A 26,386-nucleotide genomic window follows, 5' to 3' on the forward strand; every position below is an offset into this window, starting at 1 on the left:
CTACCACAGGAAAGATATACCACACAGAATAAAGGTTGTGCATTAACTTCTGTTTCTAGTTTGACATCAGTGATTGAAATTCATTGTGAACAAGGAAAATGGAAACAAAAAATCTATTAGGGAACGGAAATATGCATTATCCTTTCCCAGAATTCATGAGCAATTCTTATGCATCAAACAATTAATTCACTCCATTTCTCCTCAGCAGTAAATGTACATTTCCGTGAGTCCTCGTATTATTATTTTTTAACTGTCCCAGAATGTGCTTTGGCTTTTACCCTAATCTGTCATATTTGCAATTGAAGATGTGTTCATTCATTCATTAAGTACCCATTGAGCTCTTGCTCTATGCCAAGTATTATGTTAAGTGTTTGGGGTATCTCAGAGAATACAATAAACAAATTTCCCTCCCCTCATGAAACTTAATGAAGGTAAATAATTAAACTATACCATAATGAAGGTAAATAATTAAACTATATATATTCATAACATATGAATATGTTATGGAAAAACATAAAGTATTACAGCAACGCTGGGCGCGGTGTCACATGCCAGTAATCCCAGTAGCTCAGGAGGCTGAGGCAGGAGAATCCTGAGTTCAAAGCCAGCCTCAGCAAAAGTAAGGCACCAAGCAAATAGCGCTGGGGATGTGGCTCAGTGGCTGAGTGCCCCTGAGTTCCATCCTCAGCATACCCCCCAAAAAAATAAATACTAGACTAGAGCAAGGTAAAGGTAGAAGCTTCTGGAATACTGAGATGGGCGTCAGCTCAGATTATAGAATTATGCAGGGTCATTAGAGAAGCCTCATTTGAACAAGCAGTGTTGAAAGAGGGGATTGGTATTTAAAGGCAGTGAGTAAATTAGCTACTTAGTTAATGAGGGGGAAACATCCCAAAGTATAGTAGAGAAGTTCTTTAGTCCTTACTTGTTAATATTCTTCAGTTGCATAGCTCTGTGGGACACTCTCATCAACTGGGCTCTCTTTGTCAGCATTTTAACTATGAACCCTGAGTGTCAGTCCCTAAGGCATGATAAACCAAGGAATGTAACCAAGAGGAGTCCATCATGGCGTTACTCTCTGGAACCAGTAGAAGTTGCCTTGGACAGGTGACTGAACCTGAAATGAGATAGGAACCAGTCTATGTTATGCAGATACCAGATATTTAAAACCACATGGGAGTTAGCACTCAGTAGCCTTAAATTTGTTTCAGAGATGTGGGTTTTGAACAAAACTCACAGACCCCAGAAACTGCTTCCTCCAGCATTATACAGTTGACTGGTGATTTTATGCTCCCCCACCCCAACTACACATAATACTAAACACAGAGTATACCGGAGGGAGGGGATGGATATGAGAGAGACAGGATGAATCTACTTGTCACTTTCCACCTTCACTCTTGCTGTGGTTCTCTATGATCATCCGGCATTGTCCTCTGTCCCCAAATACTGAGAAAGATGCATTGTGTGAGAAAGAACCAAGAAAAGAACCTTGGAACTTGGTTCTTTCCTGTGTCCTGATTAATATCTAAAGCATGAGATCCTACATCTCAACCAAGGGGATGGTGAAATGCATTTTATCACCTGAAAGGATGTGGCAGCTTTGTTTACTAGACAGTATAAAGACAAAGGGCACAGGACTATAATGCTTTAAATGCTTCATGTCACAGGTCTGAGACACAACCTGATTCTGGGACAGCTATGACTCAAGATCCCTTGTGCTTAAGTAGAGAGCGCCAGGCTAGCTGGAGACACAAGAATATTGACAAAATGTCAACTGCAGACGTCTTTCTCAGAAGTGACACCTCAGATGACCCTCTAGCAACTTCTACCACCCCACAGGGAGGCAGCAGTTTTCATGTGAAAATAGCTGTTCTGTCTCTTAGATGATCATTTAAAGTTGAAAATTGAATAGCAGACAGCATTATTAAATGGTGACAGTGACCAACACAGAGGAAAACTCTTAAGAAAATCTCAAGGCAAAAGTTTCATGGATGATAGTATTACATAAACTGTGATATTACCACACAGAATAGCCAGTTTGTTGAAAGTCCTTTCAATACTCTGGTCTGGCACTGAATAGCTAGACTCTTTTAATCCATGTTTCCTGTTTCTGGTATGTATGAATTGATCCTAAGTATGGGAAAGCTTGAAATTCTTTATAAAATATCAGTCTGTGCAAACTCATGCTGAGAGATTGCCCTGGGCCCCTTGGACCCCACGTTGGATTTGCTTGTTAAAACAACCAGCCTGATTCTCTCTGACATCTTTTTTGAGGCACTGAACTCAATTTTGGATTTTTCTAGATGGAATTATTCTTCTTGAGAAAATTCTGAAAATGAGTTAATGGAATTTTAAAGGTGGTGCCCAAGAATGGAGGGAGAATGAGAATTTGCCTTGATTCTGTACTCCCCTTGCCAACTGAAACAGCGTGATACGTCTTTGAAGTGATGTTTGCTCAATACCTGCTTGGGCCTGCCACTGCGTTAATCACTAAAGAATTCAGAGAACTGAGATTTTCAGTCACTTAGCTTACTTATCTTAGGAATCTTTTCTACTTTCTTCTTTCAGAACTAGAGCATGCAAAACATCATCACCATGTCCACTAAAAATGTATAGTAGTTTATAATGTTCTCATTCATCACTTCACACATGTGGATGTAAGCTATTTTGTTTCTTTTTTTTTCTCCACCTTCAAGTAGCATCTAGAAAAAGTGTCTGACTCATAGTAAATGCTCAGTAAACACTGGATAAATGAATGAATGTTCAAGTACAGGGCACCCCAGAATGTTATCATTCACAGAGTACTTCATTCTGTGCATACAGTTATTAAATAATGTGCACAAAGGAGTCGGAGGTATTTTTACAAAGAGAAACTGAAATTAGCATCATCAAGGAGATCAAATGAGGACCTCTATCCAGGACAGGAATGGACATGTGGAGCTTGCCATGGTCCAGAATGGCCATCCTGCTCCTGCTGGCATTGTGTCTGGTTTTCCAGATGAAAATATGTTGTCACTGGTTACAAGAGTTGCCTCAGGAAGGGTGAAGAATGAGATCACAGTTTAAATTTGTGTGAACTTTACCTTCTGACACACATCACCAATTGCATTTTTTGAATCTTCTCCCATTGATTTCTATCACTGTACCTAATATCCTGTACATAATAGGGACTCACAAAAGGGTTGTCAAATAAACTAAGGGATTCCCTTAGAAAGTGCTGTTTTCAGTTAGTTAAGCAGCTTTTCTGCAGCAGGAGAATAGAGGAAGTCCAACATGCAACTCTCAGGAGAATCTCTTTTAGGAAAGGAACAAAAGTTTTTAAAGAATCTGGAAATTGTTTTCATAGGAGACTGACACTTTTTTATTGGGTGTGCCTGTTCTGGTGCATGTTGTTTCATGAGTCCCCATCAGGCCACTTGAAGTCCTCCTGGATGGAAGATTTGTTCCCCAGCTAGTCTAAGAAAGTTAACGTACTGTTAAGTGCTGTGCATAGCGATAGAAGTCCATTAATAATACATATGGAGTTTGGCAAGCAAAGCCATCTGCTGAAGAGCAAAGAGCTTTACACTTTAGAGTGGCTTTCCGTAATCAATAGCCCCACTCTACCCAATAAAAAATTACTAGAGCATAAAATGTATGAAGCTTGATCAGTTCCCTTTATTTTGGTCATCTGTTCAGCAAAATATGACAAGTTAATTCTTTTCTAAAAGCCTTTACAACTTTAAAAGGACAACAGACATTATCATAAATTAGTCATGCTGCAGTACAATGATTTTTAACATACACTCACATTTAATTTGAATACCTTGCACTAGTATTTCAGCCCAGGAGTGTTTGCAAATCTATACTTGCTCAGTCAAAACATGACTATTAACTAATGCAATTATTCTTTCAATCTGCCATCATTAAATCACTTAAGATTCTATTCCATGTTGCCATGCTTTAAATCTAATTTAATTCAGAAGAAGGAAAAAATAAATCCACACTTTGTAAGCATTTCTAAGACTTATAAAGGTGATACTGCTTGGATTCTAAAGGGCAGAGGTTGCTGTAAATATATGCTGGCCTGGGCATCTTATTGCTATTAGAATTACTTTATGTCACATTAATAGGATGAAGGTCTTTTAAGAATTATCACTGAATGTGCCAACTTTCCTAATTTAGACTTTGATAATTTAGGCTAGCTCTACTCATTGCTTTGCAGCAATGAATTATTTACTTCTGTCCCCTCCCCCCTCTCAATTTAGGGACTAGTTTAATTATGACTCTCTAGGTTGCACAGCATGACTCCCAGGAAGCCAAGCTGAAAACCTAAGTTATTTAATTCCAAAATCTTGAGTAGGCTTTCTTAATCCAAAATTTGCTTCCTGTATCTCTTGATGAGGATATATATTTCCATAGTTAGATCCCTTTCTTTGAGTTAATCTATTTCTTTTTTTTTAAGCTGCATATATATCTCCTGAGAATTATAGTATATTAAATCTTAACTGTTTCTACCTTATGTGGATACATTTATTGACTATTTCCTAAGAGCAGACTTTAAATATAAAGAAATGTGAAGAAGTTGGGCAATGAGTTTCAGGGGAGAAAAGTTATATGATTGTCCTGATGTTTGGGATTTTGTTCCCTCTCCTGGGCTTTGTGACTCAAGTATTTAGTGCCTAGAAATCACACTGCTAATGTGTGGGGCAAAAAGAAAAAAACGTTGAAGTCATTTATCATGCTTCTCTCTCTCTCTCCAATCACATTTCTAATCTCTTAGAAGATTATCTCCACCTTCAAAATGTATCCAGAATCTAATCCCTTCCCACCACACTCCCTCTCATTGCTGTGGCTGAAACTGCATGGTCTCCTCTAGACTTCCAGAGCCCTCCACACTCCTCTGGCTTCATCTCCCCATTCTTCACCCAATAGCCAGGGTGCTCCTTTGAAAGGTTAAATTGTAACACCATGTCACCATTTTCCTCAGATCGTTCCATGATTTCCCATTGTGTTTGAAAAACGCATGCAAGAGTTTATATATGGCCTGACTCTTGACTCCTCATTTCCTGTCTCTGCCCCTGTACCCACATCCACTTGCCCCAGCCACACTGGCTTTGTGCTGCCCATAGAGTGTGTCAAGCACTCTCCACCTGGACCTTTGAACACACTTTTTTCTCTGCCTAGAACACTTCTTGTCCACCTAGTCTTGTGCTCACTGCCTCATTTTGTTTGGGATGCTAAGGATTTTCCTCATATGGTGCTGAAATTACTCTCCTGGTCCATGTCTCCACTCTGCAGTTTATCTGATACCATGTTATGTATTGTTACATTTTTGCCTGACTATCCCACTAGAAGACAGTCCTCCCAAGGTCAGGGGCTTTGCCATGCTCACTATTGTCCAAAATCATCCTCGTCGCATGCTGGAGCTCAAGAATTTACTTGTTGAAGGAAAGGATGAGTTGAATACATGGATGAGTAAGTGATTCACTTGCTATTTGGGCAGGCCTATTTCATTTGTAACTCAGCTTGCTTGTTAACTCCTTTCTGTATTGTCTCTTAACATAATTTTATCTTAATAGAATGGCACTATAGCAGTTGTCTTCTCTGCAGATTCAGAATTTGAGTTGTTAGCATTTCCCTTCTCAGATGTTTGGGGTTTCAGAGTGGCTGACACTAGGGACATTGAAATCATTCTCACATGAATGGACATCAGGATTGTCTAATACTCAGAATGATTGGGGAACAGTATGTAGTGTTTGACTTTAGTGCTTTCAAAAGCCATTCACCTTTAGAAAGTTGGCATGTATATCTATTAGTGGGAATTTTGAATTTTTATAATTAGAGATTTCTTTATTTGGCTTACCTTTGATTCTATTTCTAGCTATTTTTATCTCCTAAAAATGCTACAGTTTGGTTCTTTGTAACCACAGTACTGAACATGAGTGGCTATGAAATAGTCTTAAACTGTGTTTATGTGTGAGAGTACAAGAAAAATATTTTGGCAATATGAAATGTTACATGATATTGGCAGTAGTCACTGATGATATCATTATCACCAACTGAACATCTGTATATGTAAATACACACACATATGCATATGTACCTATATGTATATATATTTGTTATTGTTTCAGTCAATAGTGCACTTTATCCAACTAATAACAATATTTTTTGTTCATGTTAGAGTGAGGCACATGTTTCTCTATTGTTTCCTGAAGTCCTGATTGGATTTCATGGGTTTTCCATTCATTGTTTTAATTCACCAGAATGCCATTTCATTAAAAAGATATGCTTTAAAATCCGATCTACCTGATGCTGAATCCTGTTCTCCCTTTACTTTTGTGACCTTGGAAGAGTTACTTACTCTTTATATCAATTTTCTCATCTGTGAAAGAAGAAGTGATATTTTCATCATAGGGTTGTTGAGAAATTAAATGAAGCATGTACCTAAACTCATTGGTGCAGGGCCTGGCATAGAATAATCAGGCAGAAAATGTTGACCATTATATTTATTACCTGAAGGATATGTAGTGATACCCCAGTAGACCAAATAAATAAATGCCATCTTTATTCTATTTAACCAGACCCTCTGTAAAAAGCAATTGATCCTATATACTTGTAAGGGTAGGGGGCCACAGGGATTGATTTACTTCTTTTATTCTATGTTCATCTGCTCAATGTGAGACATTCACACAGCTCACTTCAAAGTGCTGCTCACTCCTAAGAGGTGGGACTGTGGTCTTTGAGGCTCTCCATTTTCCCCTCCTAAGCAGGAGGACAAAATGATGCCTTGGAAGGCATCGGAGTGGAAGACAGCAGCTGCAAGTGGCCTGGTCTTTGACACAGTCTTAGTCATTAAAGAGACTATCCCAGGAATCAAGAAGCCAAGTTTTCCGGAGGCCAGAGGACTGTCATTGTAAAAACTTCTAAAGGAAAAGGGGAGTAACGTTTAGCTGAGCAGACTCCTTTGATTTCTTATTCTGTCAGATCCTAGAGACGCTTTCTCAGGTTGGTGGCGTTCAGGGTGTTTGGTTTTTATGGCTGCCGGGTGATTTGTAACTAAACATAGATAGGGCTTTTGAAAAACGTAAAGTAAAAGAGGATGAGCAAAGACTATGAAATGATCCACATTCAAAAAGGAGTAAAGGTGTTTCTGACTGGATGCTTTTTCCCCCCCTCTGCTTCTTGCTGGGTCGGCATTTTCTCTGAGGTGGTAAATAGTGATAGTGATAAATGTCCTAAATTTCTTTAGAGATTTTTCCAATTGCCGGTGAATGAAAGTTGGGTAGTTTTGGTTAATGAGCTACCAACAGAGTTTTTGTTATTTTTTTGTAAAACCATAGTCATTAAAGTTTCCTTTTCATTTTTCTCTCTAATGACTTCCAAAATCCCTTCATGCTAATTTTTATAAGGTCATGATAAATTAATTGAAAAAGCAATTTATACAGTATGGCCTATTCTTTTCAAACAAGCAAACAAATTAATGTGACTTGCTATAATTCTAAAACTTTATTTTTTTAAATGCTATTTGATGATCTTGGGTTGCCATAATTTATACTGGCAAAACTGGATCTCTAATATTAGGACATCTGATGAAATCCTCATAAATCAAATGGTAAGAGTGTTTGTGTGTGTGTATGTGTATTTGTGTGTGTGTGTGTGTCTGTATTTGAGGCAGCAAGGGGCAAATAGTACATGTAGAAGGACATAAGAAAGGGAATTAATATTTAGTGAATTTATATATCAAGGTCAATATTGGGTATTATTTTCCCCATTTTATAAATGGAAAAACAGAGTTTGGGATGAAGTCAAATGACTAGTAGTGGCAAATCTCATATTCAGATCAGATCACTATGACACTAAAGCAACCTTGTTATCCATACCACATGGCCCCTGTTTGTTGGTCTTTCTTATTGCTTATGTCATAGCAGCCTTGAAATCAACTTCTGTATCTCACTTCTCATAAGCCATAGAGTTCTTCCTTTAGGGAATTCTTGGAAGGGGAGGGTTTGAGAACTTAGTAACCATCCAGCCACATAGACACCAACTCGATTGCATTTGCCCCTGGAATACAGAGCTGTGTCCTCAGAAACAGGAAGAACAAGTCATGTACTTGGGTGACTATGGAGTTATGGTAAGAACTCTGAGGAGGAACAACTTTGAAGCTCTAGCTCTAGAGAATGGCGGTCTCTAGAGAGAACTGGTCCTCTCTCAGTCTCTCAGTGCCAGGAATTAGAAACATATTGCTGTTTCTACTCACCTGGTAGGAGCAGTACCTAAACTCCACCCTCCACTCTTCACTTGCCCATGGACGAGTTTTTAAGCCTGGGAAAAGCCATGTGAAAATGAAGTAGTGAGACTGAGGGAACAAAATTCTGTTAGAACAAGCCCCAAATGATTATCTAAATCCTTTTTCTAGAATGAACTTTTTTTGGGGGTGGGGGAGTACTGGGGATTGAATCCAGGGCCTTGTGCTTGCGAGGCAAGCACTCTACCAACTGAGCTATATCCCCAGCCTCATGAGCTTTTTATAAGATGAATGATTATCAGCTTTCAAGCTTTATACAATGATATTTTTACATACATGCTTTTGTCCCATTGATTGTTTGGTCACTATTAGGTTTCTTAAGAATTTGCTTCCTTATTTTGACAAAAATTATTTGTTTTCAATTTTACTCTAGTTTCTGTAAGGCCAGGGTCTGGGTGACATGGTAGGTTTTTTTTTTTTATTATTTTAATATTTATTTTAAACAATCATAAACCCAATAAATTTTTCTTCACATCTAAAATAGAACAGAAGATAGGATATTCATAAGTTTTCTTTACTATTTCAGTAGTTAGGCAGTTTTTATTTTATGTGAATACCATAGGGCTATTGTAGGGTTATATTCATTTATATTCATGTTGTAGGCTTGAGGAATGCTATACAAAAGAAATTATTTCTGAAATAATCATCCAAGTATGAATATAGTGATATAATAATTTTGTTTCCTGTAGTTTTGTATACAACTACATTGTGTTTCTCCCTCGTGTGTGTGTGTGTGTGTGTGTGTGTGTGTGTGTTTGTGTATATTGGAGAATTTCCTGACCAGTTATAAACCAGAAAGATATATTCCTGAGTCAGTTTAATTAACAGCATGGCTGCATATACAAACAAGTATTATTTACTTAAATATAGTGACACTGTTTTAACATACATACTTTGTCCCACTGGCAGGGGGTCAATGGATACAAAAAGTTTCCTGCTTCAAAAAGACTGAAATGTAGATCATCTCTGCCAATTTGAAATAACATATTCACAACTTCCCACATTCACATACTACTCTGCTAATTAAAAAAGAATGACTAACTTTTGCACACTGTCATCTGGAAGGCTGTGAAGTGCAACCCGATTACAATTTTAGCTGCCAGACATTAGGCTCATTGGGTTTACAGTTCTTTCTTCAAATTTTTCACTCTTTTCCAGCTTTGGAGCTGAGACCACACCCACTGGTTTATCCACATTAGTTTCCCTCTTTGGATCATGCTGTGCTATTACAATGATGAATTGCTGTGGTTTCTCTAGAGAATATTAGGGATTTAGTAATTCAACACCAGTAACTTCTTTATGCACAGACTTGGACCTAGAGAGATTTTTATATACACTTACTGTCATGACTTGTTTTATTTAGAATTGTATATTTTCCTTATTGCCTCTTCTTCTTTTAAATGAATCAAACAAAACAGGTATTCCTGGAGAACATCTGAGTGGAAAGAATGCCAAGTCTCTCCCCTCCTGGAGCAGCAGGACCCCCATTGGCATGTGACAGGACCTGTTTGCGGCGGTGGGATCCAGACCCGGGAGGTGTATTGTGCCCAGAGCACACCAGCAGCCACTGCACAGAGGGCCAAGGAAGGTAGGCAGCCAGTTCCCGGATAGATGGTGCTGCTGGTTGGAAGGGAAATCAACTCAAACACCATCTCCTACCATTCTTCTTGATATAGAATGGACCCTTAGCATTCATAAATTTAATATTTGTTTTGTTGTCCATTTGCAAACTACCCTCAATTGTGGAATAGTTAAAAAATAGTAATAATAATAACATCTCTCACCAAAGGTTTGTTGTGGAAGTTAAGGGAGAAAACATACCAAAAATATGTAGTATAAGTGGATGCTACATTCCATGTGACTGGTGAGCTAGAGTAAGACTATTAGTAATGAATGGATAGCATTTTTTTTTCTTCTCAGAGTATTTTTTTTTTAATTTTGTGAATGTACAAATTTCTACAGGCCTATCCCTTTCAAATGTCAAAGATCCACCTTTTACAAAAAAATTACTTGAAAAACAGAAGAAGGGGAAGTGGAGGAGAAAAAAGGAGTAGCTTTTTCCATATAGAATTCTCTCTTAGCCAGATACACCCTCAGCCCTAATCCCCTTGTTGCAGATTTTGGGAGAGTAATAACATGTAGAGACTGGGGAACTTGCTTCAATTTAGGCAAGTCACTGGATGAAAAACCAACCATGAACAACAATGCTTCTATCCTAGAAAAATGTGTGACCTCTTCCAGCCATGTTGGAGGACACAGGCAGGGCCCATACAGAGAAGGTAAAGTAGGATGTTTCCTTGGGCTTACCAAGCATGCGTGCACACTTGCATGTGGACATTGGTTAGGGTGGAAGGTGAAAGCTTTCTTGCTGTGGTAATGCATTCCTTTTCTTTTTAAAATCTTTTCATGCCAGATACTTTTGTGGCATGTACTCCCAGAGTTCGAGAAGCATCTAGGAACATTAGAATTAGATGATCACCTTGTATAATAATCTTTATAGACTTCTTAGCATTTTGCTTAAATAATTAAATTTACAGATTCACACTTATTGGTCTAGAGTTATTTTAAAAAATAGTAGCCATATTTTCTTTCTTCTTTAAATTCTCTTTTGGAAAGTGACAACTTACTTTCTATTTCAATACAAAATGTGACTTTGCTTACTTTTCTGAATTTGGAGGAACAGAATTTAGATAAAAAAATTCTAAGTTATTTTGCCAAACGTTGGTGTTCTTTGCATCCCACATCCTCTCTCCCCTTTTACTACTGTCTACAGCTCCAGGAGGGACACATAAATTTTTAAAAAATGTAGATTTGATATTTTTTAGCCTATTTTCAGGTTCAATTTTGAATCATGTATTGAAATTTGCATCTTCAAAAAGTTTCTTATTGATCACCTATTTCCTAAGTTTCTTTGACCTTAGTATTTCCAGGTTTCTTAATGGAAACATATTGTGCAGAAGGAGTACAATTACGAAGAAAGTAGAAAGGTGGTCTCTTAGACTTGGAAATTAGGTGCTACATGGTGGAGGATAAACAAAGAAAGGGAGTTATTTACGGTTTAGCAGCCTAGGAATATATCTTATCAATGCATACTTCAAAATTAGTACCAGGGTTCACATGGAAACAAAGTACTTAAAATCTCTCAGTCTGATAGCTGAGTTCTCAGAGAGAGGAGGTCTAATGAGGGGCCAAGATGTAAATGCATCATATGTTTCATGACCATGTGCTCTTACGTAGCATTGAATACAGTGAGTAAAACCACAATGGTATGGCTACATCAAACTCATGCAAGAGCTTACTACTCACCTTTGTAGTTATCACCAATGGTGTTGCTTTACTCTTTTATGCAAGTAAAACTTGTTCAACTAGTACTTTAATTAATAAGTTAATTAATTTTTTCAATACTGGGGATTGAACACAGGGGCGCTCTACATCCTGAGCCCTTTTTAAATTCTATTTTGAGACAGAGCCTCACTAAGTTGCCCAGGCTGGCCTCAGATTTGTGATCCTCCTGTTTCAGCCTCCTGAGTGGTTGGATTTACAAGGGTGCTCTATTGTGTCCAGCCATTCTTTTCTCTTAAATGCTTTCATTTCTTACTGTTTATCATTTATACATATTTCTTGACATACCTGGCAACATTGACTTTCTTCTTGGCCCAAGGTAAAAACAAGAGAACAATTGAGTTCCTGCTGTAAGAGGCCCGTGAGCATTTGACAAATTAAATAGGCAGAATTTAAATTTTCTACCATCTTCTGCTAACATAATGAAGACCAAAATTGATGCCACATCTTGTTTTCCAGTTTCTGTGTTCAACTTTTAAAAACTATTATTATTTTAAATTATGGGGAAAGAAGGCATTTTTGTTTCATAGCATTGATTTTGGAAGGTCCTTTCTTAGTCATAAATGATTTCACCACAGGTTAATTTTCCTTTGGACTCAGTTACTCTCTCTGTTGACTCCCTGGAGTGTAATTGCTTATCTTTTTTCCTTATAAAATTCCCCCATCCACTGTAAGTTAGCTAGTATGCGTTCCAAGACCCCAACCTTAGAGGAATACACAATTTTGGGAAGAAAATATCAAGTTCTATTTGCATGGATCCCTCATGCATTAGAATATAATAGAATTCCAGATGCCAGAATGAAAAACAATACTAATTCCCAGCTGTTCCAAATTTCTTGAGCTAGCCTAGATCCTAAGGATGAATCAAGATGTTGATGTGATTCATTAACGACTTACTTTGGGGATGCCTCATCCCCCTTAAATCTCATTCTCATGGTGTTTGTAGAACAGTGTTCTGATACTTTGGAAATATTTACCTGATACCATTATTCAGTGTTCATGTGCTATTTTAAATATAGCCCAAATAATCCTATAATAATCCATAAGAGAAATATTACCAGTACATTAGCAAAGCCAATAGCATTGAGAATGAAATGAGGGGTATTTAAGATTTTGTTTACAAGTTGTTTTTTTACAATTAAGAGGCATCAGCAAAAGTGATGCTTACTTATAAATCTAAAATCTTGGATATGGTAAGATCACTTTCTTCTTGCTATTTTCTCAAATAAAATTAAACCCACTCAGGCTGTATTCAAGAATCATTTCTCAGAAGGTAACATGTGAAACAAGGAATGTATCTTCAAAATCTAATAAAGATCAGGGCAAATTTATTCTATCTATAATGATATGACCCAGAGACTGGGATGTCAACAAATGTGGAGTGAAAAGTTTTCAAATAGAATGTATTCATATGGCAAAGTGAAAAACGAGCAATTTAAGAATCAGGATAAATGTTGGTCTGCTTGCAGTTGGGTAGAGACAGCCTGGCGTGGGGTTGGAGATATATAAAATGCACACACATAGGTATGTATTTCAGATACACGTTTATATATTTCACATTTATTATTTGGTATCAAATTAACATAGCTATTTCAGGAATGAGACTTAGCAGCTTTGAACTGTTTGTTAAATTAATCAGTCACCTCCTCTACCCCACTAGGGTTGTCTTTATCAGGCTGGGCCCAGAGTTGGTATGAAGGGAGAACATGAGCAGATAAGGGACATGTCCTGGAATGCTAGGTACTGTATGAAGACATCATTTTTTTAAGGTTTTAATTCTGACTTGGAAGTTTTATCAGTCACATAAATGTTGTACCAATCTTAATTCTTCCATTATAGGTACTATATTGATTTGGTAAATTAAAATAAGTGATAATCATTTTTTCCCCCCAAAAACAATTTGTCATGTATCAGCTATGTTTTATGCTGCATTCCAGGCACTGCTGTTATAAAGGTGCCCTTCCATAATTTACTAGTTTTTAATTAGAAAAACAGTTAAATTGATAATTATGCTATTATGTCTTAAGTCTTGTGATCATTGCATACATCACCTGGTTAAAACCATTTAGTGATGCCTGGACATAATCTTCATAGAGGAAGCAGCACTTTAGGGATCTGGAGGATCAGAAGGACAGAATGTTCTAAATTTGTGAGGAAGAGCATATGAATAGAACTGGAGATGCCCGTGTTTGGTGGTGGCATGTCCATTGTTGTATGGAGAGCTCAGAGAAGAAGGAAGTCACAAGGGCACTGGAAAACAAGGCCTTCTGTGCTATTCACAAGTTAGTAGTTCAATTTTGAGAGTATATGTACTTGTGGCAGCCTTTCCCCCACCTACCTTAATAAAGCAAGAAAGAAATTTCATAGGCTTATCTGTACATAAGTATGTAGAACTGCCAGAAAGATTATTCTCATGAGTGGTCATGTCCTATTTGAAAACTTACCTGATAATCCAGGAAAGTTTTGAGATATGGAATAAAGTAATTTACAGTTTGAAAAGATGAACAGATTGCTTAAGGGGCAATTGGAAGAGATATTCCACCATCATTTGAGAGACTGGGAATGTTCTTTACCTGGCTTTAGAAATCAGTTTTAAAGTCAATAATCTCATTTGGGTGTGAGAATAAGGTGCCAGAAAAGTGGCGTGCTGAGAACTTCACTTCCTGTCAACCTGAGAGGAGAAATGAGACTGTTTAAATGGGGTGGTAGCATTTTCTCTCTTTGTGCTAACAGAAAAGCAGAGATAACTGAATGAAATGACCTTTGCTAATTAACAGCAGGCTACTTGATGACAATTCACATGAGGCCAAGAGAGATAAGGCTCTTGGCTGGCAATGTTCCTCCTTGGAAACATCCTCAATTATTGGGATCATGGATGTAGAGAGAGTCAGCAAAGGGAAGTAGACGATAATTATCAACAGGCTGATATTCTCTCTCTCTCCTCTTAATGAAGCAGGCAGTGATGGAAGTGGGAGAGGCAAATGAAGCCAGGTGGTTGTTCCTTGTCCTTAACAAGAAGAAGAGAGGAGGAAAACGAGGAAGGAATGAGGAAGGAGGAGGGTAAAGGATAACCTCAAGGACCTTTCCATTGGGCTGTTATCTCTCAGCTTATATCTTAAACCTACAAACTATTTAGGACTAAATTTGGTTATTGGTATAGGTTCCTGTACCAATCAGATGCTCAAGATTTATAGGATTGATTCCATTTTTTTTTTTTTTTTGTTTGAGAAGAACACTTACAGTGTCACCGTTCCATGGTTGAGTGTGGACAAACTTATTGCCTGTATTTTCTATAAATGAGTGAAATAGAACATCTAGTGTAAGTAATAATATGTATTTCATAGTTTAAGCCCTATTCTATTTCAGAGGCAAACATAAGCCATGTAAGACTTAGATAGATACATAGAAATAAATGAATATAGTTTAAATATTCTCTCCCAAAGAGTAAAAGCTGAGAAAAGTTTAGGAGAAAAGGAGCATTCCATACTTAGAGGCAACTACATCACCAGGAATCTAAATTGAAGTTGGTTTATATTGGTTATGTTTGAATGCTTCTGTATCTAAGTTTGGTGTTTTTTTAAAATCAAATATAATAAAATTATATTAGTAAAATATAGTAATGTTTATTGACTTACTATGCTTAGAAAAAATTGGAGAGTTCCTACTGTACGTATCCATTAAATTATCAGGCAGTTCTTGACATTAAAATTTTCCTACTTTATTTAACTCAAGGTATAATTTACATGATTTAAATGAGAGCAGCAGAGAGCTTCCTTGTACAGATGAGAGAAGAAGGGTATTTAAGAGAAAGCATTATACCGAGTAGAGGTTGCTCCTTGAAAACAAATGGTTTGTGGGAAAACAGCCTTCTTTGATGCCATGTGTGTTCTGTTTAATTTGATTTTCTAAGGAGGAAAAACAGATGTTCTCCTTTGCACAAGGTGTTATATATTTCTTCATAATTAACACAACCACATTAATATTTCAATGCTACGTGTTATTGAAACCAAAGCATGTGGTATCATAGAGGAAGTTGTCAAGGACCTAAAACTGGATATGAGTTTGGATTTTTCCCAATGGTTTTGCATTGATATTTTAGCTTTCCTCATCCTATAGCACTTAGTCTATACTCCTGCAATTACACATCAGTGTCTGCCTGGTTTCTAACCATTGATATCATTGTCTTTGTTACACATCATCTCATATAGGCCCTGAAGGTCAGACTAGGTTCCTTCTTGTTTATATTCTTAAGCACCAGTGTCCAACATGTAAAAAGAACATGGAAATCTCAAGATGAGGGAATGGTATGATGAGTTTTATTGCATTCCTCTTGTGTTTTGGGTAGTGCTAAGAAAGGAATTGCTTTACTCTAAAAAGTAAGCTTTATCTGCTATCTGGATGTCAGCAGTCCATGCCAAGACCAGGTTGTCCAGAACTCCTACAATGGAATGAGATAAAATAGAAGATATGAGGATCATGAAGTGATGGAAATGGTCTGTGAGGACAGATTGGGGAGGAAGAAGAAAGGAGGAGGAGAAAACAAGGAGAGTCACTGGGGAGAGAGATGAACATGAATGGAAATAGTTGCCTTGCCCTTTGGTCTTGACTCTTGACAACTTTTTGAAACAATTTGCAGAGGTAAAATATATCCCTCTGTGTTTTCCAGAGAAAACTGATTATGAAAATTGCTAATGGTCTAATATTGTTTATTTCTGTCAGTGTTGCTTTTTCTTTCTTAAGTAGTCTAGGAGAGGTGATAAGACATTTAAAACAAGACTACAGAAATAAGTTCAGTGAGGAAAAAAAATTGAGAATTTTAGGGAAGGAGAGTTTCAACCAGTGGGGGTTTAAAAGACATAGGTTAGGTTTGAGGAGAAGAAAGTTTTTACCTGGGCCTTAAACAAAGGACCTGGTTTAGATAGGAGTTTGTGTGAAGGGGAAAGAATCCCAGGAAAAGTAAACTATGAACATAAATACGCAAGGGTGGCATATCAGAGGGCATATTTAGAATGAAACTCATAATCAAGCTCGACATGAGTACAAAGTGGGTATAGACAGGGGCTGTGATTTAGGATAGACAGGTGGACTTGTAGGCTGTAATTTTAAACCCTTATGGTGATGGGAAGGTAGGATATGAACAATTACCTTCTCCATTCTTGTCCAACACCTTAGCTGTAATGCTGAACCTCTCTTATGCTCTAGGTCTTTGTAGCCAGTTGCTCTCTGTCTACTGCTCACTATCCTGAGATCGTCATTGCTTACTCCACCCTTGCACACTCACTCCTTGGCTCTGGCTTATCACCTTGCTAAACTTTACTTCTTAGAAGTCATTTCTTATGGGATCTCTGTGAAATGACATAGATTATCTCTGCTCTTCTACCGTCATAGCTCGTTATCTCACTCATTATCATTGTGTGTATTATTCCCCAGGATGCTGTGTAGGTTTATGAGATCAAGGGCCACATCTGTGTTATTTTCTTTATTCCACACCATACCTGACACAGTGTCTGGAAAATAATGATGTTTGTATTGAATCCAAGTTTTGAGTATCTCCTGGTATTCCTTTGACCACCTTTGTTCTTTTTTTTTCTTGGTTGATGCTCTACAAATACAGGACTGCCAGTCTACTTTCATACTTGCGTACACAAGCACATGGTGGTGCCTGGTACTGGCCTCCTGAGAATCAATCAAGGGGCTGGGTGTTCCAATCTGGAAGATACATCTTGGAAGTGTAGGTAATGTGGCTCCCAGTGGAGTGAGCCTGGACCAAAAGGAAACAAGATTGGGGATAGTCCTAGTACTCCCAATGTACCTGTACATTATTCTAATATGCAGTTTCAGCTTGCACTTTGTCCAGGAACATTCTTCTGGCCCAAAACACAAATCTACCGTGAACTTGTTATATAACTTGATGGTGGTTTGATATGAAATGATAGCACCATAACACATCACATACTCAGTCTCATATTTTCTGTTCTGTTTCTGCTCTTTCCTCACTGCCACTTCCTCTTGGTGTTATATGTCTCAAATCAAGTATTATCATCAGGTTTTCATTGTAGGCTCAGCTTTCTAGAGGACTTTGGATACAACAAAACATGACGAATCTGTGTCAAAGGAAAGAATGACAGACACTGTGATTTATTGCATTAAATGGTACATGATATGGGCCCAAAGGAGTGTGCAAGCTGTAAATAGTAAGTCTTATTTCTCTTCTTCCAACTCCCTTCTTTTTCTTTCCTTAACTTCATTTTTTTCCCTCTCATTTTACATATTTCTTCTTCCTCATAATCCAGTTTTTCCAATTCTTCCCTTCTCTCCTTCTTTCACCTTGTAGAAATCTTGAGAGCAAGTACAGTTTTTAATTGTGGTAGACTTCACAGCAGTTAGCACATTACTTGGCAAAAGGTAGATAAAAACTCAGTAGGCATTTCTTGAATAAATGAGTATATTCTCCTTCCCATAGTCTTAGCATTTAATTTTAGGCATTTGTTTTTTAATTTAAAACAATTTTCTTCTTCATTCCATTGTTCACATATACCTGCATTTCATTAAGGAACAGTTAAGGGGTATGGGGATATGGTCCAGTGGTAGAGCATTTCCCAAGCATGTGCAAGGCCCTGGGATCAATACCTAATACCACAGGAGGTGGGGGTTGGAGGAGAGAATAGTTAAGTTCAGAGTAACTGAGTAAACATGATGACACTAATGCATTTACAATCTTTAGTTGAATGTCTTGTTCAACTTCATTTTCCTAGGTGGCCTGGATTTTTCTTGAACACAAAGCCAAGAAGTAAAGAGTTATTTTTTTGGCAGTGGAATTTCTGACAACAAGTGATTGTTTTCAAATCTCTTTCTCCAGCCTTGTTGAATGTGTGAATTCACTGGCAAAGTAGGATGTGGAAGAAATATCCACATATTACCCAAACCTTCTTGCAGGACATCTTCAATATTCTCAATATTCTTCTATTTAGCACTTTCCCCCACTGTGCTCTGGTTTAAACTTCTCATTGGATTCTAGTCATTTGGTAAGATTTTCATGTGCTTAATAGTAGCTAAGTGACTCCTTCTGTCCTCGGGCCATTTTCTGAGGCATACTGTAGAAGTGATTGGTTTCTACATCAAGAGTAAAACTAGGAAACCAGCTGAATTGCAATGACACTTCTAAGTTAAGATCTTATTTGTCTTAGAATGGGATATATAATGTAGCTCATTTTATTTATTTTTTTTAATTTGTTTTTTCTTTTTTTGTTGTTAACTAAAATTGTGTATATTTATGGTATACAACATGTTCCTTTTTTATACATACATTAATGCACATGGAATCACAAAATCAATCTCACATACATATCTGCTTTTGTGGTGAGAACTCTTAAAATCTACTTTCTTGGCAATTTCCAAATATACCATATAATATTATTAAGTGCAGTCAGTGTATTATTCAGTGGGCCTCTTGAGCTTGTTTCCCCTAATACCTGCTTTTCTATTTTAATTTTTTTATACCAGGGACTGAACCCAGGGGCACTTAACCACTAAGCCACATCCCCAGCCCTTTTTTATATTTTATTTAGACCACAGGGTCTTGCTGAGTTGCTTGGTGCCTCGCTGAGTTGCTGAGGATGGCTTTGAACTTGTGATCCTCCTGCCTCAGCCTACTGAGCCACTGGGATTATAGGTGTGTGCCACCAAGCCCAGCTCATACCTGCTTTTCAACATTGGTACTTGTGTTGGAAACCTTTGATGAATTGATCCAGGTGTCCCAATACTTTCTAGACTTGAGATCATTCTTGCACACATTCTTATCAGAATGACCTACAGGCATTTTTAATTCAGTATTTTGTTCATTAGATTCTTCCCTGTCTCCTCCATTCTCGTATCAGAGGTTCATCTAGGGTTTAAAAATTCCTGAAATGATCTCAGCTAGCAATCTATGAAACACCCTCATCATCATTGATGATGGACAAATTAGTGTTTTTTTTTTTTAACCTTTGGTTCCCTCATTTGTAAAGTAGACATAGTGATAATCCCTAGCTCATAAGAGTGTTATGAGAATTACATGAATATACAATACACACGTCTCTTAGAACAGAACCTTATATAATAAGCATTATTATAACTACTTAGTATTAGTTGTTATTATTTTTCTTTTCCATCTTCCTACCCAAGCCATCTTCCAAGTGTAACATTCCTATGAAAAATTATTTCAGTGCTTTCCCTCGAACTCAAACTTCTTAACATTACTCCTAGGGCCATGTATGATCTGGCCCTGCCTACCTCTCCAACTTAATTTATTCCACTCTCTTTCTCTCCTCATTCTGTTCCAGCCCACACTGTGTGGCCTTAGCAAGTTTCTTAGTGTTTTGGTGCTTGAGTTTCTATTTTGTGGCTATTTATTATAGCCTTCCTATAGGCTTGGCACCATGCCAGATATTTCAAGATACAGGGATGAGCAAATCAAACTTAAATATAACAAACCAAGGTCAATTTGGACAAACACCCAAACCAATTACATGAGTATGATATGATGAAACTTGTATTCCAGGTAGGTAAAAAGTATTTTTCCAAGGCCAGATTAAACAAGCATCCTGCAAAGGAAAAGGATGTGTCCTTCAAATTTTCTATTAAAATGGAAAAAAAAAAAAAGCTTCAGCTTCCTCATCTGTAAAATTAGAGCTATAATATGATCCAACAGGAACGTTTCTTTCAGTAATGAGATTATGTAACCTGTTCTCTCTGGGAAGATATAAAATTAAAAATGCTTAAGAGCCAGTAGAGCATGACTCAGAAACTGGCCTGAATATTTTATTGCCTGGCTTGTGATATGAGGTATATATATATATATGGTGTGCTCCTTTATCTCTAAGAACAAGACACTATTCTGAGTTCTTCAGCTGTGGGTGCATTCAGAAATGATTGGTAACAAACGTGGTGGTACTGTACTAGAAATTTACAAGTCAGCCTCTCTGTTGACTTTAATGCAAGAAGTTTTTAGGCCATGACTTAGGAAGCATTCTTTTGCAACAATTTTATATGAAAAAAGTGGTAAAGGTGAGGATGCAGGAATAGGTATAATAGAATACATGGAAAAATTTTTGCATTTTTCAAAGATCTCCCAGGGCTGGGTCATGTAATTGAAATGGACAGTCATAAAATGGATCTCCAGAATTTCTTAGAACTCAAAGAATTTAGCAACAAGCGGTTCTAAGGGAATCGTACAAAACCATTGTATGGACTCTGTGTAGGTTCAAATGTGAATAACTACTGTTCACACTAATCAAGAATGGCAGAGAGTAGATATTACCCTACTGATGGATGAGCTAACATGTTAACCTATGGCTATTGCATAGATATTGGCAGAAGCTAAAGTTCCTAGGTCAGAGACAAAGGGATGTTTATTACTCAAAGTCATGTCAAAGTGTCATCGTTTATAGGAGTTTCTCGAATCCCAGTTCCAACAGTAAAACCCAAATGATAGCCACATATGCCTGCACACACAGTGATGTGAAACAAAAAAGGAAGATTGAACTTTGTAAACCTCAATCCCTTAGGGGCTTGAAGCAAACCTGTCCTACCTTCGGCCCCAAGGGTGGCGTTATCTCTCTTCCAAATCCGTTTGCTGTACAGACATTTTTGAAGTGGTAGTCTGGAACACAAGCTGACCATATTTGTGAACACAAGAAGTGCTCACACATACACACACACACACACACACACACACACACACACACACACACACATATATGACAGACACATGGAATTTTGTCTTCCAATAAGACATACACACACCCTGTCCTTGAAAAATGTGCCTGTGATAATTTCATATAGTGGGTCATCTACTGGTTTTCCAATTATAATCAGAAATCATTATTTCTACCATATGAAACATCAAAATACATCCTCCAAAATCTTTGATTAAATGCAGCATGTATGTAAAGGATTTTAGCTACATTATCTTACACCATTAATGCATAGAAGGCAATGGTTATAGACAAACTCCATACACACAGAAAGTAATCATACCCTTTTTTGGAATACATTGCATTTTCCAGAATCAAATGGGTATTGAAGGGTTATTGAGGAACTAATGTCTAGGTTTCTCTAACAAGCTGTTAGAAGAATTTAAATAAGATAAATACATAACAAATTAAATTCAGCTGCAGAAACTCTTGAGATGCAAAGTAAAATGATCCTTTTCAACTGTTTGACCTGTTAAGCTAATATTCTGGAAATTCAACTCTAGAAATTAAAGGTTTACATCTATAGTTGATTTACTTCCTGTTGATCTTAAGTAAGAGAAAAAAATGTTCCCCAAAGTAGTATATAAAAGGATTTAAATGAAATGCATAGATCTTAAGAAATTAGAATTTTTTTATTTCATAATATTTTACAAAGTGAAAATGCAGAGTGAAATATAGGTTTAGCATCCCTAACTCCAAAATCTGAAATGCTCTGAAATCTAAAAATTTTTGAGAGCCAGTTTTTTTTTTTTTTTTTTTTCTTAGAACATTTCAGAATTCAGAATTTCAGATTAGGTATGCTAAACCAGTAAAATCTATGCAAATATTCCCAAATCTGAAAACTGTTGAGATGACACACTTCTGATTCCAAGCAATTTAGATAAGGGATACTTTGCAATTTGCTTATTTGGGAATTTTAACTAATTTTGTGGTTCTGACTTTTTCCCTTATGAAAAATTGTCCCAACAATGTTATTTCCTGTAATTCCAACATCTGGTATGGGCCATTTGCTTTTGTCAGTTGCATCACTGATTGATAATTAGTATCTTCTAGCTCTGATGAAGGGTTACTCTCTTAATATATAGGCTGCATAGCCCAACACAGTTCTAGTGCTTCAAAGGGGAGGATTGTGTGCCTTAACTTATAGTGGGCTCATCATAAATACTGTTGCTGGTAATGTATTTGGATATGTCTTGACACTTAAAAATAAAAACTTTCAGTACAAAAATCTTAGGACTTATTTAAGTAGAGATAATAGAATGGTATTAAGTAGGAAGACACACTGAATTTGGAATCAGGTGAATGGAATTCTCTTCATACCATTCATGATGATGATTACCTTGGGAAGTGAGTTACCTGACTGTGCCTTCAATTTTCCCTTTTTAAAGGTGTGGTAGGAGAGTATCAGTTGCCATCTCATAGGTAAATTAAACACTAGTTTAACCTAGAGTATTAAATACTAATTAATGGAGAAATATGGATATAAATTTTCTTCTGCAGAGAGTTTATATATATTTATATATATGTGTGTGTATATGTATATATATATATACACACACACATATATATTACTCTCCTTGTTATATATATCTTCTTTCTTTGAATAAATGATTTGGGAATGGTACGTGTGCGCGCGCGCATGCGTGTGTGTGTAATACTAGGGATTGAACCAAGGGACATTTTACACTGAGCTATATCCCCAGCCATTTTTATTTTTTTTTTATTTTCACACAGTGTCTCACTAAGTTGTCCAGGCTGGCCTTGAACTTGAGGTCCCCCTGTCTCAGTCTCCCAAGTAGCTGGGGTTACAGGTGGATACCATCACACCCAGTGGGAATGCTACAGAAAATTTACTGCCCCAAATTCTATCCTATATTTTTCTTTCCCTGTTAATTAGATTATACCGTAAACCTGAGGAGACTCCTTTAGTATACTGTTGACTAGATAAAGCTTACAACCATTAAAAACTATCATTCCTAAGTCTGATAACTTCATTAAAATAAACTAATTCCTGACTTAATAATATCTTCCTACATTTATTTGTTTAGATTAAGACAAAGTATAATTTTAACTAAGGTTTAAAGAAGTGGGGAGTTGGGAAAAAACTTAATTATCCCTTAAGGAGGAATTATCAAAACCTCTGGTGAAATTAATAACCCTATGATACTTGCTAAACATTTTGCTTCCTGGACTCTTCTTGAGATTTTCTTCCTGTGAGTCTAGCCTGGAGCCTGGAAATGTGAAAATTTTCATAATAAAGTAAAGAAGGTTAGAAAAAATTGATGCAATCTAATGTCCTTATCCTATGAAGTACAAATTGAGACCTGCAGAAGTTGAAACCTGTGTAAGTGCTCATAATGGGTCAGTTGCAGACTTAAGACCTGTGCCTTCAACTTCTTATCCTTGTCCACTTCTCCACCATTACTCTGATCTGAAAGTTGAGTGCCTGTGAAACATATACCTTTCTATTAACTTACACTAATTTTTCCCCCACTTTAATTTACTCTAGTTTAATTTCTTCTCACCTAAATTCAGCAACTATTCAAGTTACACAGCTTGGAAGGCAACCCCAGGAGTCACAGAGCTCCCATGAGAACTTGTTTCCAATGAAAATCACTAGGTGGGAGGGTACAGTGTTGAGTTTGTGGCTTTAGCATCAAAGCTTTTAATGACTTGCTAACTCTAATTACTTATTAGCTAAGACTTTCTGGATTTCTGTTTCCTAGTTGATCCTTATATCTTATATAAGCCACATGGCTTTTTTCTTCATGACCCTGTAGAAAACTCCTATTGTGATAATTCTGTCAAAGATTCTTGAAAATCTGTAACCTTTTATACAGACAAAGATAATTATTTTTTTTTTACCCTGTTTCCAAGTCACTTGAGGTAGAATTAAAGCCTAAAAGATGTGGCAGCTAAATACCATACATCAATCTGCTTACTTTTGGAACTCTGTAGTTCAATGTATTAAATCTTTATTCCTGATTTCTCTTTTATCCTTCATAGAGGGGAACTGTGTGAAGTATAATTTAGGCCCTGTTGCAAATCAACACATTTTGCTCTTCTTTTCTTGTCAGATGTACAACCTCTTAAAGGAACTCTATTTTCTTTTATTTTGAATCATAATTTGAACATCATGTCATATTTTAAGCTCAGTTTTACACAGCGATTTCCATATACCATTTATCATTATAAATATCCTCATTACCTACATTTTGACCATTTATATTATGGGGTGGGTTGACTCAAACTTACAAAATAAATCTATTTCTGAATACTTTAATATTGTTTCCAAACAAGTATATGGGTAAGCATTTTGAAGAGAAATGAAGGAACCAAAAGAGATTTGTATTCAAGTATACTTGATATATGGCATTAGAGGACATACAGCTGAATATGTCTGAGAATTTTGATTGTCAAAGCCAGGGAAACAAGAGGTCCTTCAGAAGTCAAGTAAGGAGCTACCTTGGGAGGGGTTTGCATTAAGGAACAGGGAAAGACATGAACAAGGGATTGGGGCAGAGAACTGGCAGATGGGTAATATTCCATAAGTAATTTTGGGTGTGAGGAGGTGAGGTTGGTATAAAGGATCTGGAAAGGGGCAGACACTAAAAAGAGACATAGTATATGGTTAACTCATTGTTATGTTTTAATAGTATATGTAACCCTAACAAGCCTAACCCCTTGTTCACAGGGCTGAACTGTATTATCATTTCAATTTCCATAATTCTATAATGCCCATTCCTTCCCCAAACTCTTTTTGTAAGGAACATGTTTGTCTTTGGTGATATTTCTTTTTAATGGAAGAGTAATGGAATAGACCTTTTCTATTAGCAGGGTAAAGAAAGTTTCTTGCTTGTGTTCATACTGCATCCTGTCAAATCTATTTTTTTACTTGTACCCACTGTTAAGGCATTGTCAGTTCCAAACCTACTCTTTTTCCTTTATGCCGGTAAAGGCTAGGTGTTATGGTGTGACATGACATTGATGTTGTGGTGGCCATTCCTTGTTATCTTTGCTAACAAAGATGGTGGAATCTTAATGTTTACAATTTAAAAGGGGATTGATTGATGAAGATATCTCCTGGATATCACTTCCTCCCAGAAGTGACCCAGAGCATAGTTTCAGGTTGCATGCTAGTAACAAGTAATTCACTGCAAAGTTGCAATTATTCCATAGAATTTTCCCTTATACTAAGTTGCCTCATATTTATCCATTTCTTCCAATTTGGAGCTTACAAGCTATATAAAAGTGATCTATTTTTCATGTAAACCCCTTCAAAAATGCAAAGACAACCATACTGTACTTTATACAGTTCCTCATCATAGCAAACACCCTTAGTCTTCAACTTTGGCTTCATTAGTCATGTTTTTATATTCTTTCATCTCAAAGGATACTTAATTAATTCTAATTATCTTTTAATGTAGTATGATTTCTTTTCTGTGTGGTTACTATCTATTTCAAAATAACATTTTGCTTTCAGTTATTATCACCCTGAATGCACTGTGGTATCTACATCTTTTCCTTTTAAAATGTAAGTTCAAAATGGGTTTGTTTTTAGTCTCCACTTCCTCACCCCAATTCCTCATTGTAGTCAATCCCCACATACTCTATTTTAAAGCATCCTGAAAGGACAGAGTTACTTTGAGTGAGGTTGGAGAGTAGGATTTTAATGGTCTCTCAGGTTGTACAGTCTGTAAAAGGAAGAGGTTGGGCAAATGGAACTTAAACCTCTCTATCCAATGAAGTCCAAAGGAAGCCCCACCTCTGCAATGTATTGGGAAATCAACTGGTATTTCCTCTAAGATTGTGCTTTTCATATTCTAATGAGCATATGAATTACCTGTGAATCTTTAAAAATGCAGGTTTGAGTCACTAGATCTGAGGTACATTCTAACAAGCATTTCTAATAAGCTCCCAGGAGGTACTTGTGATGCTAATCTGTGGATCACACATATTTTGTGGGGAGGGGAGTGAGGATTGAACCCAGAGGCACTCCCCACTGACCACTGAGCCACAT

The 26,386-nt window shown here is 36.9% G+C and overlaps 1 protein-coding gene across 3 annotated transcripts in view; it reads left to right on the top strand.

Moving 5' to 3' along the window:
* The window catches only part of THSD7B (thrombospondin type 1 domain containing 7B), an 842,386-nt gene that overhangs the window by 305,960 nt on the left and 510,040 nt on the right, over positions 1–26,386 (top strand). For all 3 annotated transcript variants that reach the window (XM_079135600.1, XM_079135599.1, XM_079135601.1), the window contains exon 5: positions 9,709–9,878. In XM_079135600.1, coding sequence (XP_078991726.1) covers positions 9,709–9,878 — 170 coding nt within the window. The remainder of the gene's footprint in view (positions 1–9,708; positions 9,879–26,386) is intronic.

The sequence above is a fragment of the Sciurus vulgaris genome (genome assembly GCF_902686455.1).
Source record: "Sciurus vulgaris genome assembly, chromosome: 3".
NCBI lineage: Eukaryota > Metazoa > Chordata > Mammalia > Rodentia > Sciuridae > Sciurus > Sciurus vulgaris.